General features: G+C 36.2%; 1 protein-coding gene across 1 annotated transcript; it reads right to left on the bottom strand.

Annotated features, from left to right (window-relative positions):
• Positions 1 to 600: 600 nt before the first annotated feature.
• On the bottom strand, positions 601 to 6,926 carry LOC120423333 (uncharacterized). The gene is made up of 6 exons (XM_039587100.2): positions 6,767 to 6,926; positions 6,544 to 6,685; positions 2,653 to 3,115; positions 1,986 to 2,584; positions 1,400 to 1,894; positions 601 to 1,193 (listed from the first exon to the last, which is right to left on the bottom strand). Exons 2-6 carry the CDS (start codon positions 6,676 to 6,678, stop codon positions 693 to 695), a joined length of 2,193 nt encoding a protein of 730 aa, XP_039443034.1. The 5' UTR covers positions 6,679 to 6,685; positions 6,767 to 6,926; the 3' UTR covers positions 601 to 692.
• Positions 6,927 to 16,678: the final 9,752 nt, after the last annotated feature.

Below are 16,678 nucleotides of genomic sequence, written 5' to 3'. Positions count from 1 at the left end.
CAAAACAGTTGTTCTGGAAAAAAACCTTAGTTTTGCTTATTTATTTATTTACTTCAAATTTAAGTAAACACAGTCAAAACTGAAAGAAATATTATTTAGTCTCTTTTTGTAAATTTTAAGATAACAATCCAAGTATTTTCATAAATTTCACAATTTTACGAAAGGGATAATTTTGTTTTCTTGCACAATTTTTCAGTTAAAAAAAATCATAAGAATTAAATTAAATTCAATAATAATTATAAGAATTAAATTCAAACATGAAAAATGTTTTTATAATATGTTTAAATTTGATCTGGAGCTTATTTTTTGAATTCAGACAATAATTTTATTTATTTAATACTTCTTGAACAGCCTAAGGGCCGGTCATAGAAATATTTTAAAAAGCCGTCGCGGGCCGGATAAAATGGCTTCACGGGCCGGATCCGGCCCGCGGGCCGGACGTTGGGCAGGCCTGCTCTAGGTCTATCCACGACCGTTTCCAATGACCGTGAGATGATGCTAGAAAATCCAGCTACCAGCTAAATCCACAATAAATACAATACTTCGGACTCTAGTCGGATTTATTTCTCAATTTAAAAGAAAACACAAGTCACAGCCAACTTTGTCGACAGATCTTACCCCTTTATTTTGTGTGATGTGACATGCTCTGCTAAATGCTTCCAACCTTCCTTAAAAGGCACCCTCAACCCACCTCACTTTCCTCCCAGAAACTTGGCCTTAAATTCGTCAGCGCCAGCCTGGTTCAGATCGTAACCCGGGGCGTTCTTCTTGCACCGCTCCAACCAGGCCTGCACGTTCGGGTACTTGGAGAAGTCAAATCCGGCCACCTCGTACGTGGCAGCGGACGCCGCCAAGCTCAGATCCGCAATGGTCAGCTGATCGCCGGCCGCGTACTGGTGTCCCTCGAGGAAGGTGTTCAGGAAGGCAACGGCTTCTTGCATCTTCTTCTCGTTGTCGGCGTTGGCCGGCTGCTTGGCGAAGATCTGCGGGTACCAGTAGTCTCCGAAGCGCTGGTAGAACACACCCATGTCGAAGAAGAGACGCTGGTTGACGAGGGCGCGCTTCTGGGGGTCCTTCGGGTAGAGCGAGTCGTCCTTGCCGTACTTCTCCACCAGGTAGATCTGGATGGCACGGGACTCCCACAGGGAGAAGCCGTTGTCCACCAGGGTGGGGATGGTGTGCTGCGGGTTCAGCTGTGAATGGACAGGGGGGTTAGCTTGGTTGGTGGGGAACTCCCAGTGTGATTGTGGACTCTTCAGTTTGTTCAAATCTCATTTATTTATTCAAATTACATGTCAACGGCTGATAAGGGGCCGGCACATCCAAGTAGGCCTCGCGCAATCTTGAATGTGTAAACAATGCTCGCGATAGCGCGCGCAGCCTACTGTTGTTTTTTAACCTTATCGAACAGCGACCGGGCCGCCTCTGCCCAACTCTTGTTGACATCCGCTCCCGGAGCAATCTTCTGGACACTCTCATACCAAGCTGAAACATTTTTAAACTCTGAAATGTCATAACCCGCCACATCAAACGTTGTCATGGATGCCAGCAAGCTTAAATCAGCTAGCGAGAGAGAGTCGCCATCGGCGACAAAGGTTTGACCTTCCAGAAAGCACTCCAAGAAGCCCAACGCCTCGCCGATCTTCGTGTACGCGTCCGGATTCTCCGCCGCTCCCTCGAACATCTGCGGGTAGTAATAGTCGGCGAACCGCTGGTACAGCGTTCCCATGTCGAAGAACAGTCGCTGGTTGATGACGGCACGGCGTTGGGGGTCACGCGGGTACAGCGAGTCGTCTTTGCCGTACTTGTCGACGAGGTAGATCATGATGGCGCGAGACTCCCAGATGGAGAAGTCGCCGTCCACCAGGGTCGGCACGCAGTGCTGCGGGTTCAGCTTTGGGGGGGAGGAACGGGTTAGAGAAGCCACCACCACCGTTTCGGGGGTCAAATCAAACCATGCTTCAACTCTGACGGGGTTAGTTTACTTTATTAGGTTGTACAAACTTGGCGAGGAAGGCCTTAAAGTCTTCAAGGCCTGCTTCGTTGAGGGTGGCACCGGGAGCTTCTTTGCGAAGTTTTGACAGCCAGCGGGTCACGTTAGGGAAGGGGGTCAAATCTACCTTTGCGGCATCGTAGCTAGAAATGGTCGCGTAAATACACAAATCGGCAATGGTCAAGACGTCCCCGGCCACGAATTGGGAGGTTAGAAAGGAGTTCAGCAGCTCCAACCCCTCGTTCATCTTGCGGTACAGTTCCGGATTGGCGGGTTGCTTGTGGAACAACTGCGGATGGTGGTACTCGGTAAACCGTTGATAGAGGGTTCCCTGGTCGAAAAACAGTCGCTGGTTCACGACCGCCCGCTTTTGCGGGTCCTTTGGGTAGAGGGCATCGTCTTTGGCGTACTTTTCCACCAGGTAGATCTGGATCGCGCGAGACTCCCACAGGGAGAAGCCATCGTCAACCAGGGTCGGAATGCAGTGCTGCGGGTTAATCTGCGCAAGGGAGGTGTTAGTATGGGGGAAAGGACGAGTAGGCGATGACAGCGAGAATGACGGATGAATGACGCAAGCATACCACAAACAGCCTACTACAATTTAACAAGAAAAAACTTTATTCAACCACATTTTTAAAAATACTTCTTGAACTCCTCACAGCCTGCTTCGTTGATGGCGGCTCCGGGAGCCTCCTTGCGCAGTCTGGCGTACCAGCTGGCCACGTTCGGGTACTTGGCAAGATCAACCTTGGCCACGTCGTACGTCGAAACCGTCGCCAGAATGGTCAGATCGGCAATGGTCAACTGATCCCCTGCGACGTACTTCGTACCGCTAAGGAACGTGTTCAAAAAGTCCAACCCGTCCAGCATCTTCTTCTCGTTGTCGGCGTTGGCCGGCTGCTTGGCGAAGATCTGCGGGTAGAAGTAGTCCGCGAACCGCTGGTACAGCGTGCCCTGGTCGAAGAACAGCCGCTGGTTCACGACGGCCCGCTTCTGGGGGTCCTTCGGGTACAGCGACTCGTCCTTGCCGTACTTCTCCACCAGGTAGATCATGATGGCGCGGGACTCCCACACGGGGAAGCTGCCGTCCACCAGGGTCGGAATGCAGTGCTGAGGGTTCAGCTGGTGGAGTTGGCATTTTTTTTTGGGCGGGGAGAAAGGGATATTAATTTTCCGGCCGGAATTTGCTGCAGGGCAACCAAAACTAAGCTAGGCATAGAACATTCACGGTGAGACAGATAACGCAGCAGGTTGTGCGAAAGAAGCGAACGATAGTAGGCGATGCCGGATGAACGAGAGAACCTATGATTTGCTGGAGGTTACTGCGACCAGGGAATGTGTTTGACAATCAAATTTGTGATGTTAGTGAAGGGAAAAAGACAGTTAGACATGCAATTATTAAAAATTTTCGACGATGAACTGATTAACAGGCGTTATACGATATTTTAAGAGAATTTTCGAACCAAGCTCCAAAAACCCCATATTTAGTTTTATAGAGTGACATTTTGCATGGAATCAACTATAATCCCTTTGGATCGGGTTGTCAATGAAGAGACTTCCTCTCAAAGTTCACAATACGTATCATCAAAATTTGTTAAAAATCCTCTTTATTCCTTTTGTGCTCGCCCACAGTGGCATTGCGCTAAGGAAAATAAGCTTTATTGTTGTGTAAGTCATTTAATCTTAATGAATCCTAATGAGTGAATTTGGTTCTTGATAATGATTAAGTTGTTTTGCAAATGTCAGAATACTCATTAAGAAACAAGAGTTAAACACATTATCAACCAACATCATTAGGCATAAAAAAAATTAATTTCCTAGTTCAAACCCCGTAAAAACAAAATCCCTTCACTCAAATCTAGATTAACGGAAAAAGCGGAAGCATACCCATAAAACAAAACATAACTCCTAACGAATATAAATCAAAGCCTACTGCCACTCCATTCCGGCTTGAAACCGGTTCAACACCGGCCAAACTCAAGCCCACTAAAAAAAGTCGCGCCACTCGCCTACTTAGACCCACACACACACAGCCAAACAACATTCCAACCACCCTTTCTCGTGACCAAATCAATCTGTCGAGCGCAATTTAACATTGTTTCTTCTTTTTTTGATTCTTGGTAAAAAGTGGGAGATTTGCATGGAAATCCCCCCTCTTCGAGACTCGCACGTACACCCACCCAAGTTTGGGTTGGTTGAATTTCCGTCTTCTCTCTCTTTCATACTGTTTTGCTGCAGATTTGCACTCCCCCACAATATTGCAAGTTGGAGGTTGAAATATGCAGCATGCGGTTAAAAATGGTGGTGAACTTGCAATAACCATTCAAGGATTTTCAACAAGTCAAACAAATTTAAATGGTTGATTTCTACAATGAAAATTACACATACCTACCAGTTTTGTTTTCTAGCTTACAAATTGAGTTTTTGTTTTGCCTTACTTACAATTTTTTTAACAAAGCTTAACTTTGATTGACCACATAAGGTCGTTGCCAATATTTTTCAAACTTTAATAGGATTTTCCGATATTTGTGATGTCTTCAGCAAAGTTGTGGGACTTCTGAGGAAAAATATCTGCAATCCATCTAAATTTATTCGACTTTTCATACAAAGGAATAGATTGCACAAAAACTTTTTTTTTGAAAATCTCGTTTTTTAGATATTTTATATCGCAAAAAATGCCAGCTTTTTACAACTGGCAGTGTTGGCAATTTTTCGAAAAAAATTCGAAAAGTATTAAACAAAAAAATCTATTTCGTGCACCGTTTTCGAGTTTTTTTGATAATAAAATATGTTTTTGTTCAAAACGAAACTTTTTCATGACATTACACATACATGAATTACAAGACCATCCTTGAGCATATTTTTTTGAGATCAGAAAGTTTCCTATAAATTTACTCAAATTAAAAGAAAATTACAGAAGAACTAACTCGGACAGACGGTAATAACAAAATTCATTGTTATAATCTTCTTGAAAAATCCATTTTTGTATAAGGGTATAATAACAGTTTATGTTATCATAACAAAATTTGTTATTGGTCTGATATTGATTGAAATCCAAAACAACTTTGAAATTACATTTCTAGTTATGGAAGAATATCTCCAAATGTTATTGGGATGATCGGATTAGTTGTTAAAGTAGCAAAAAATAATAACAAAGATTTGTTCGAAGAATAATTAAAAATGTTATTAGTCTGTTATTACAATAACAATCCAATAACACAAAAATCATAACGACAAATAACAAATCTTGTTATAAATAACATATAATGTTATAGGCCTAGTATTTTTAAATAACAATAAATGTTATTCTCAAGTTATTTCCGTCTGCTCGGGAATCATTTAGCAAATTTACGTTCAATTTTCCATGCCAAAAATGAAAGCACAGTCCAGACTCGATTATCCGAATACCTTGGGAAAATTTGACTTCGGATGATCGAATCACAAAAAAAACATTCCCTTAGTTATTTAATTTTCGAGCTTACCAAAAAACTTTGCTAAATTGATTTAAAAATTTTAAATAAAAAATGGCGGCCAAAATGGCAATGTTGGGATGCATTTGGGTCATTCCAGGTCAACTGAGTACACTTTTGGACTCGACCTTCACCGATTTGGACCAAACATGGAGGGAACGTTCATCTATTGATAGTTAACAGAAATCCCAAGTTTGGTGCTGATTGGACCATCCCTCTATTTTTGGCACCGCCCTCTTTTTTGACGATTTTCTAAAAAACTTTTTTTTCTTTTGCAACTTTGCAACTATTTGAGCAAAAGACTTTCTACAGGTTGCATTTTATAGAAAATTGTCCCAAGAATTCGATAAAAAATTTTAGCACTTAAATGCCCAATAATATTATATTTGAACGTTTCAAGTATTAAAATTCAGTTTTGACCAGTTCCTTATATTTTTATTTGTTTTATTTTATCACCATCGTATTCCCCGGGCAATTTTACATAATAACCAATGTAGACCTCAAACTAAAATGAACTATTGGCAAGATATAGCGATTTTACTACAAAAAGTTTGATTTTACGCAGTCTTTTTACACTTCACCAACAAAACTTCAAGACTTAGTCATCATCAAATGCTAACTCTGATTTAACCGAATATTCTCCATGACTTGCAACATTATCTTTCCCTTTTTGTGCAAACGCGAAAAGAGAAGATAATAAGAGAGTATCACACACAATTGAACCCCACCGCCACAGACAATGAGCACTTTCCCTCTTCTCCTCCCGCCTTCCAAAACTGTTTCGTGGGGTGGTCATCTTGACGACCGACGCCAACAAAAAAACCCCCAAAAAAGAAAAGAAAAATGGCGAATTCCACCGCGGGATCGTCTGTCGCGGGGCCAACTCGCGGATCGATTAGATCAGCATGCAGAAACGTAACACACACAGCTTGATTGGTAATGTTGAAAATGCTTGAATATTTAACAGTGATTACTTGGATCACGGCACACGTCACGACACGTTTAAAAAGCACAGCACACTGAGAGTCACGACACAAATCACACTGAGATGAGTTTTCAACTTCTAGTTTTAAGACATACCTTGAGGAATTCCGGCTTCATGTGCTCGCCGGCCATCAGGTTGGTCAGCTTAAGGTTCAGCTCGACGCCAACGGCCGCGGCCGTCATCTGGACGGCACGGCACGGCGCGGATCCTGGCAGGTAGTAGAAATCCATCTTTTTTCTATGCGGGGAAATCGGATGAAAAATCACACAAATTAGGGCACTAATATGGAGAAAAAAATCACAGCCCAGAAATACTAACCAAGTGTGGAGCAAAAAAAAGGTAGCTTAAGGCACGGGCAAGGCAAGAATCGATCTTCAACCAGCGAAGGGTACGACTCAACTGACGCCAAGCGGACGTTGCCGATCGGAGATATACACGGAACAAGAGCGGGGAGACCCGGCTGGGGCCAGAAAGAGACAGAGCCAGACATAACTGAGTTGGATGGAGGCCACGCTCCGTTGGTGACCCCTCCAACCCCTTCCCTTCCCCTCATCGCGGTACCAAACGACGACAATTGCACTTTAAACATTATTTTTTTGTTAAGGTGCAAGGTAGTGTGAGTGGAGTGACCACGACTCGTACGTCAAGGGGGGCGGCGGCGGTTGCTCCAAAATTTGTTTGGGGCCGGCCGGCCGGCGTCGTGTGTCCGAAGGAACCAACATCATGACATACACCAATACGGGATTGAAAGTTTTTTTTTGCTTTCTTGCGGATTCGAGCAGTTGGGTGGGGACAGGGTTGCAGTCTTGAAAAAATAGATCTCATATTGCAAGCCTAGGGGAAATTTTCGTATGTTTGCACTCGCTCCTAACTCCATCCTATTTGCTGATTTTCACTATTTAAACAACTATTTTTGCATAACTTTTGATAGAAACTTGTTTGCTCACTTCTTATTGAGCTATTTATCATTCGATTTCAGTTAAAAACGCTTTTAATTAGCTTTAATTGAATGTCAAAGTTCTGACCTGCCAACATTAGAGGCACGCTGAAATTAGGTGATGTTCCCCTAATTTTCAAAACCTCGAAATAAAACTGTTTTCGAATCCGCTTTGAGTCAGCAGTATTCACAAACACCCAAAAAGCAAAAAAAAAATGTTTTTATTGAACCTTTTCATAAAAAAACTCCAGAGTTCTTCTTCCGGCAATAAATCAAAGACGTCTTCTTCCAATCTGTGGTTCCAATAGGGTCCTTAAGTCTTGTGTAATTTTGTATGTGCAACGGTAAAAAATGACAAGACAACATTTTTTGATGGATCAACCACAGACAGATTGGGTGTACCCCATTTGGCATAATGGACATTTGGCATAACGGATTTTCAAGAAAGACGATTGGCATAATGGACGTTTGGCATAATTATTACTGTTTTTTTGTTTTTTTGTTATAAGTATTTCTCAATTTTACAAATGTAAATGTATTGTTTTTTACCTTTTTTATATTACTATAAGAGATTATCATTTGTTTCGAAAAATTAGGTATCTCTATATTTTTTCCACAATAGTAAATTGTTTCCTTTTTGAATAATTCACAATTAAGTATTTTTATGAAGTCTTCATACTTTTATTTAAAATTTAGTTTAAAGAAGGAAATATCTCTTGTTAGCTTTACATTTTTCCTCTTTCAATATAATAGGAATTTATATTTTTTAAATGAAATTTTCCCTTCTTTAATATGAATTTCAACTTAAAGATGAGAAAAACCCCTTCAAATCTTCGACATTGGAGACAATTTTGCTTTTCTTTATATTTTGCATTTAATTTTTTTTGCAATTTTCCCATCTTTTTTATATTCAACTTGAAGAAGGGAAATTCTATTATACATGTTCTCTTTAAACATTTCTATCACTTCTGCAATTTTTTCGCTGTTGGTTTATTTTTTCGCAATAAAATTGTTTACGCAAGTTCCCTTCTTTTATTTATTCAAAACCAGTCTTAAAGACGGGACAATTTTTAAAAATAAAAGCTAGTTAAATTGGTTTTTGGAATAGATGTAGGTGAAAAACATAAAAAATAATGCGATTGTCAAACATTTAAAGAGTAGCAAAATGTTAATCTTAAAAGAGATTTTTCCTTCTATAAGTTGCTTTTTATATAAAAGAAGGGAAAGTTTCATAAACAAACTCTAATTTCAAATATTCAAAAAAGTATTTTTTTAAGAGATGTTCCCTTCTAAAAGTTGAAATCAAAATAAAAGAAGGGTAAATATCATGATTTTGCCTTCTTCAAGTTTCAAAATAAAAGAAGAGAAAATTGCTTTAAAAAACTTATTGCATTCCTTTAAAGAAGAGCAAAATGCAAATACATTATTTAGGTTGAATATAAAAAAGAAGGGAAAAGGGAAAATAGTGAAAAATCTTTATTGCAAAATATTTAAAGACTGGCAAAACTTACATCACTTTGTTAGGTTGAATTTAAAATAAAAGAAGGAAAAATTTAATAAAAAAATAGCAGCAAAGTATTTCAAAGGAGAAATATCTTGATATTATAAAAACTATTTTTAAATGCATTTTTAAGTAAATTTATGAAAAATTTCATTTTAAAGCTTTTCAAAGAAATATTCAAAAAAGGGGAAAAATTGCATCTATTGGGAGAAAATGACAAAGATACTTGATTTCTTTAAAAAAAAAATCAGTTTTTAAGTAATATTATCTGTTTAGTTAGAAAATAAATAGAAAAAAGCTTTACATTATTATTCTTTACAAAAGATAAAAACTTTATACTTTATAAAAAATAAAAACAAAAAAAAGCTAGCAATAGTTATGCCAAACGTCCTTGATGATTTTTTAACGAGTTATGCCAAACGTCTATTATGCCAAATCTCCATTATGTCAAACGTCCTTGATGTCTTGGACCCATTATGCCAAACGTCCTTCTTGAAAACCCGTTATGCCAAATGGGGTACACCCAGCGAAGTTATTTTTAATCTATTTTTAATCTAAAGCTTTACCATTGTGATCAATAATATCACTAATTTAGGCTTTATTTTGGACTCAATTGAAAATTGGTAACTCAGGACATTTGATTTGTCGAACTGGAAATTATCGATGTAGCCGCATATAACAAGAAAAAATAAACATTACACAATTTAGAAAATTATCACCTTTTTGTACATTACAATTGGATTATTTTTTCAAAGATTTGATGTAATAGTAATTTTTCTGTGGCGAATTCATTCTAGATGATATTTGTAACAAATCCACACAATAAGTTATGATACACACGAGGAAAATTCATTTTTCCAGAATTTAAAAAAAAGCAATGAGGAAAAAGCCCTATTTTGAAGTAGGATGTAGAAATCCTAACGGCAAACGGCATGTTTTGGAACTACAAAACTAATGTTTTCATAAAATAAGACCAACAAATATCTAAATTGCTGAGAGTTATTGGATAATTTTCAAGAGATTTAAAAGATTAAAAAAAAAACAATTTTTACCGATAGAAAAAAAAAGAGAAAAACAACTGTGCTTCAACCCTGTGGCACGATGATCTCAGTCTTGATTTAACAATTTTTTTTGTCTCATTTTCGAGCAGCAAGCGTCCAAATCGCTTCCAACTGCGGGTTTGCTTTTTTTTCGCGCACTCATACACACGCCCAAATGAGTGTATTAAAAATAAAACATCACACTATCTCCGTGCCGGCAAACAAGTCGAAAAAGCCGGTTGAAAAAAAAAACTAAAACCATACCGTTGGTAAGCAGCTTGCGAGAGTGTGTGTTGGTGCGTTTTATTATCATCGTTAAACACAACACTTTTTGTTTGTGCAAACATTTCAAACAACTTTATCTTGTTGGTTTATTTTTTGAAATTCATTTCATTTCATTTTATCATTATGCTGCAGAAGTGCAGTCAAGTGTTGAAAATCGGTCAGCCACCGACCTGCCGTGATGCCTTCGGTGTGATGACATGTCAAGGTTTTGGGCCGGTATCACAGTAGGCTGTCTGCTGATTAGTAGTCCGTGTAATTGGTCCTAACCACACTGCACGGTGGTGGTGGTCTTTAGTGGTCAGTGTGCCAACAAATACCAGCGCACACTTTGATGACGACGCCGGCTTGCTTTGATTGATTCATGGAACCGGCTTTCTAAACGGCGTTGTTGAGAAAAAGAGAACTCGCAAGTCATGTTGAATGAGTATAGACATGTAGGCAAGCGACATTGTCGTAATTTTGTTTAAAATTGTTCTTGTAATGGTGAACATAGCATGAATAATTCCAGAGTTTTAGGGTGAGTCACTGCCAAGTTCTGGACGATTCTCGAATCGTTAGCGACTCTTGCTAATCATGAAATATTCAGACGAATGATTACTAAAAAACGAGTATGATTATTGCAACTTGTTGGAGTGATGAAATTTTCATCACATTGAAGCGACTTTCAGTGAAATCATTTAATATTCCATCGATTTTAAAATTTTGTTCAAATTTGAATGATTTTGTAGCATTTTTTAGATTTTTTAGTCTAAATGAACTTATTCAAAGCAATTCAAATGCAACGGAGACACACCCCCTTTCGCCGTCCGAAGCAAATGTAAACGTCAACAACACCCAAACACACACTTGTCATTAATTCTATCGCAGTAGCGCCAACCACCACCCAACTAGTAACTGAGTCAATAAAGTTTGTTGTGTGTCGGTTTCAATTAGTGGTGGATTGCACGGCATGCTGCCAGTCACGATTACAAGTTCATATCAACACTATTTACTAGCTGCTCTGTTGTGCGGTATCTGTGTGGCTTTGACCCAGTACCCCGATGTAGGTGTAACAGGTGTTCGGTGTCGATTACGAGATTACAGTTGTGAAAGTGAATTTTTTATCACTTCATGGATTCCTTTTGTCATTGGTTTACCTTATTTATGTGGTGATTGTTTTTCTTCACTTAAGTACCTACAAATACATTTTTAATAAGAAAATTGTCGTTCTCGATTCTGCTTCGCAACTAGAGTCAGCGCTAGTATTTGTAACTACAAATATTTAACTAACTAGGTATTTGGATAAGGCAGTAACTGCAGCTGCATCATGACAAGTCACACTACTCTTGACTGCAAGATATGTGTGTTTTAAATATTTATAGGAAAGGTTTATTTGAGCAGCACTCGATGGTGCTGTCGTGACTTGTCAGAATAAAGTTTCCTTGAAACAATTTATTCTGTTTGATTTACTTGGTAAATGATTTCGAGAAACTTCGCTGTGTTAAAATACACAAATAGTCAAATAGGCAAATCTATGCTTTTTCGTAGATTAACCATTGCTCAAAAGATTAATCAAAAAAAAAAAAAAAATAATTTAAGAAAATAGAAATCTGCAGAAAACTGCAGTTTTGAAAGTTGGACAAACGAGCATCTGGGCCAAATTTGAGCACACTGGGTCAACGGAAAAAAGGGCAAATCGAGACACAAATTTTGTAAAACGCCAAAAATCTTTTTGTAAAAGCTGTTTTTGTTTCTGTTTTCCCCTCTTTAAAATTTGTCGGAAAAATCAGGAGGGGGCAAAAAAATTTTTTTTATAAAACTTCAAAATTTTAATGAAAGTAAAAGTTATCTTCAACTGAAAACAATCTAAAATGAATTTTTCTGCATTGATAACCATATTCAGGATGTTTGGGTTGGATTAAAAATATTTTAAATTTAAAACTTTTGAAATTTAAATTTTTTTCGCGAAAAATTAAATTTTCGACAATACTTAGATAACGTCATGATTTGAAATCCGGACACTTAGTAGCATTTTCGTTATAGCTGACAAAAAATCATGCTATAAGTTGTAAATGAAGAAATATCATCAGGATGTAGTATTAACAGTCAGTTTTAAAGAATGCATGCAAAATATGTCTTTTCTAACAATTTTTCATCAGAATTTGAATATTACAATTACTTGTTGTGCTTTGAATCCCGGACACTGATAAAAGCTGATTCGAAATCCAGACACTTTTGCTTCGAATTCCGGACACTGGATTTTGCTAATGAATCGCACAAATTTTGACTGAAATGTTAGTGAATGGCATTCTTTAGGTCTCAAATAAGCTGTTAACAGCAAAACAGCTGATATTATAAATAACAATTTGCTAGAATTTAAGGAAATCAAAACTATAAATTTCTGCTTTGCCTTCCCGGTGCTTCTGACGCCTGTGAAATATTTCACGAGAAATGTTTCGCATTTTTGGTAATCTTATAATTTTATTTTATTGTTTTGACATTAACTACACTGTTCAAACAAACTTTAAATGACAGTTGATGTTAGAATTCATCAAATAACACAGTTTCATAATGCGAACTTATATTATAAATAATTGATAAATCACCTAAAACATATCAAAGAATCTTGAAAATAAAAAAATATGTATTTTGGGAAACTGAATTTTTGTGGGAAAAAAATTAATTTAAAAATTCTTAACAATACCTACAACTTTGCTGAAGACACCAAATTCATCAGAAAATTCATTCAAAAGTTACATGACACAAAGTTTGATCCAAATAAAAAAAATACAAATTCAAATTTGGTAGAGAATCGCTCCTGTATACAAATATGCTAAAAAACATTTTTTTTTTAATTGCTACTGTAGAAAATCTGTTCATAAACCAATTTAGTTTTCTATGGAGTAGAGAACTATTTTACTCTCCCTCACTCACATATATAGAACATTTTCAAATGTTGGTTTCAGGAAAATAATTAATTAAATTTATGAATTGATCGGACATCTCAGCAGTTCGCTCAGATTTCGGTCATTCGATTTTTTTTTGTATTTTTTAATCCGACTGAAATTTTTTTGATGCCTTTGGTATGTACAAAGAAACCATTTTGTATCATTAGTTTGTCCATATAATTTTCTATACAATTTTGGCAGCTGTCCATACAAAGATGAAATATGAAAATTAAAAAAATCTGTATCTTTTGAAGGAATTTTTTGATCGATTTGGTGTCTTCGGCAAAGTTGTAGGTATGGGTACGGACTACACTGAAAAAAAATGATACACGGTAAAACAAATTTTGGTGATTTATTATTTAACTTTTTTTTAACTAAAACTTGATTTGCAGAAAAACATTATTTTAATTTTTTCCATTTTCTGATGTTTTAGAGGACATCAAATGCCAACCTTTCAGAAATTTCTCGGTTGTGCAAAAAATCTTTGATCGAGTTATGATTTTTTTTTAATAATGATTTTTTTCAAAAAATCGAAATATTGGTCGCAAAAATTTTTCAACTTCATTTTTTGATGTAAAATTAAATTTGCAATCAAAAAGTAGTGTGGTGAAATTTTGACCGTTTTCAAGTTAAATCCATTTTTAGGTGACTTTTTTGAAAATAGTCGAAGTTTTTCATTTTTTTAAATAGTGCACATGTTTGCCCACCTTCGAAAAAATATTTTTGAAAAGCTGAGAAAATTCTCTATATTTTGCATTATTTTAACTTTGTCGATACGACCCTTAGTTGCTGTGATATTGCCATGCAAAGGTTTAAAAACATAAAAATTTATGTATTTTAAGTCTCACCCAAATAACCCACCGTTTTCTAACGTCGATATCTCAGCAACTAATGGTTCGATTTACAATGTTAAAATATGAAACATTCGTGAAATTTTTCGATCTTTTCGAAAACAATATTTTATTTTTTTTTAAATCAAGACTAACATTTCAAAAGGGCTAAACATTCAATGTTACGCCCTTTTAAAGTGTCAGTCTTGGTTAAAAAAAAGTTTTTTTTTAGTTGTTGAGATATCGACATTAGAAAATTAGAAAACATCAATTTTCCTGTTTTTAAACTTTTGCATGGCGATATCTCAGCAACTAAGGGTCGTATCGACAAAGCTAAAATAAAGCAAAAAATAGAGAATTTTCTCAGCTTTTCAAAAATATTTTTTCGAAGTTGGGCAAACATATGCAGCGCCAAAAAAAATAAAAGTTGTCAAATCTTCGGTGCTCACCCCTAGAATGATAGATTAGAATGTCAGGAACAATGTTTTCATGCAACAAAAAATTCCCAAAAATGGTTTACAACTCGCTCGCGGAGCTTGAATGAAAAAAGTGCATTTTTCGAGTATTTTTCAGAAATGCGAGTAACAATCATACTAAAGTCATTCAAATTTGGTCGCCATGGGCTTCAAGTTATAGTTTAATGTCCCCTGAACAAATTCCTGTACAGAAATAGTCCATAGAAGCTTGTGTTTGGGCATGGTAGGGCGTTTTAAGAAGAAAAAATTGTATTTTTTGTCAAAAAATTTCAAAAATCACTCCCCAAAACGAGCCAAAAAATTTTGCAGCCCAAACTAATGCATTCAGCTTATAGGAAATTTTACGGAGATCATTTTGCTTTTTTTAACATTCAATTAATGTCCACGCAAAGCCAAGATATTTGCATTTTAGTGAACAAAAAGTGTCGAATTTTCAAAATTCTTGGTATATAAGCGTTTTTAGCATAAAACATTGGCTACTAAGATTACAAACGGGAAGGCATATATTTTGGAAACTTTTATTTTGCTCGCTCAAAAACGATATTTGTCAATAACATTTCATGAAAAAACATGAGATTTTCTCACAATGTGACGTAAACGACATATTTATAAGTACTGCTCTGTGCTCTTCTCGATATGAACAAATAAAGCTCTAATGGGTAACTTTTTTTTGAAAAAATAAGTTTTTTATAAATGAATTTGTTTCATTCGAATGTACATACATAAAAAATCACGTTCACAGCTTGAAGATATGAACTTTAATAAAATTAATTTTGATTTATGATTATTTTTCGTTTACGTCACATTGTGAGAAAATCTCATGTTTTTTCATGAAATGTTATTAACAAATATCGTTTTTGAGCGAGCAAAATAAAAATTTCCAAAATATATGCCTTCCCGTTTGTAATCATAGTAGACAATGTTTTATGCTAAAAACGCTTATATACCAAGAATTTTGAAAATTCGACACTTTTTGTTCACTAAAATGCAAATATCTCGGCTTTGCGTGGACATTAATTGAATGTTAAAAAAAGCAAAATGATCTCCGTAAAATTTCCTATAAGCTGAATGCATTAGTTTTGACTGCAAATTTTTTTTGGCTTGTTTTGGGGAGTGATTTTTGAAATTTTTTGACAAAAAAAATACAATTTTTTCTTCCTAAAACGCCCAAACACAAGCTTTTATGGACTATTTCTGTACAGGAATTTGTTCAGGGGACATTAAACTATAACTTGAAGCCCATGGCGACCAAATTTGAATGACTTTAGTATGATTGTTACTCGCATTTCTGAAAAATACTCGAAAAATGCACTTTTTTCATTCAAGCTCCGCGCGCGAGTTGTAAACCATTTTTGGGAATTTTTTGTTGCATGAAAACATTGTTCCTGACATCCTAATCTATCATTCTAGGGGTGAGCACCGAAGATTTGATAACTTTTAATTTTTTTGGGACGGCCTAATGTGCACTATTTAAAAAAAATTTAAAACTGCGACTATTTTCAAAAAAGTCACCTTTAAAATGGATTTAACTTGAAAACGAAGAACTTTATCAAAATTTCATCAATGTACTTTTTGATTGCAAATTTGATTTTACATCGAAAAATGAAGTTGAAATATTTTTGCGACCAATATTTCGATTGTTTTGAAAAAAATCAGTATTGATTTAAAAAATCATAACCCGGCCAAAGATTTTTTGCCCATTCTGGAAATTTCTGAAAAGTGTCCTGTGTCCGCCGAGATGTCCTCTAAAATATAACAATAAATTTAAAAAAAAAATCAAAATAGTGATTTTTTGGAAATCAAGTTTTAGTGAAAAAAAGTTAGATCCATACCTACAACTTTGCCGAAGACACCAAATCGATCAAAAAATTCTGTCAAAAGATACAGATTTTTGAATTTTCATGCATCAGTTTTGTATGGACAGCTGCCAAATTTGTATGGAAAATTATATGGACGAACTAATGATGCAAAATGGCTTCATTTGGCACACCGAAGGCACCAAAAAAGTTTCAGTCGGATTAAAAAATACAAAAATTAAAATTGAAGAAAAAATACCGATTCATCTGTTTTTACGTTTTGAGGATTTGATTAATTTTCCACATTTTTCATTGAAATTATGAATAAGTCAATTTAAATGCACTCTGAATTTAGAATTCTTTAATCAAATATAAAATATAGCTCTACGAAAAAAAAAAAAAAACTATAAAGGAAATAAAATAAAAGTCTACGCAAAG

This window comes from Culex pipiens, chromosome 1 (assembly GCF_016801865.2).
Source record: "Culex pipiens pallens isolate TS chromosome 1, TS_CPP_V2, whole genome shotgun sequence".
Classification (NCBI taxonomy): Eukaryota; Metazoa; Arthropoda; class Insecta; order Diptera; family Culicidae; genus Culex; species Culex pipiens.
The sequence above is the reverse complement of the archived record's forward strand: the minus strand, read 5'-3'. Positions and strand labels throughout refer to the sequence as shown.

Coding starts and splice junctions, on each gene's coding strand:
- LOC120423333 (XM_039587100.2), bottom strand. CDS start 6,678: ATGGATTTCTACTACCTGCCAGGATCCGCGCCGTGCCGTGCCGTCCAG. Junction 2,585..2,652: donor CGCCATCAACGAAGCAGGCT/GTGAGGAGTTCA, acceptor AAATTGTAGTAG/GCTGTTTGTGGTATGCTTGC. Junction 1,895..1,985: donor AGTTTGTACAACCTAATAAA/GTAAACTAACCC, acceptor TCCCCCCCAAAG/CTGAACCCGCAGCACTGCGT.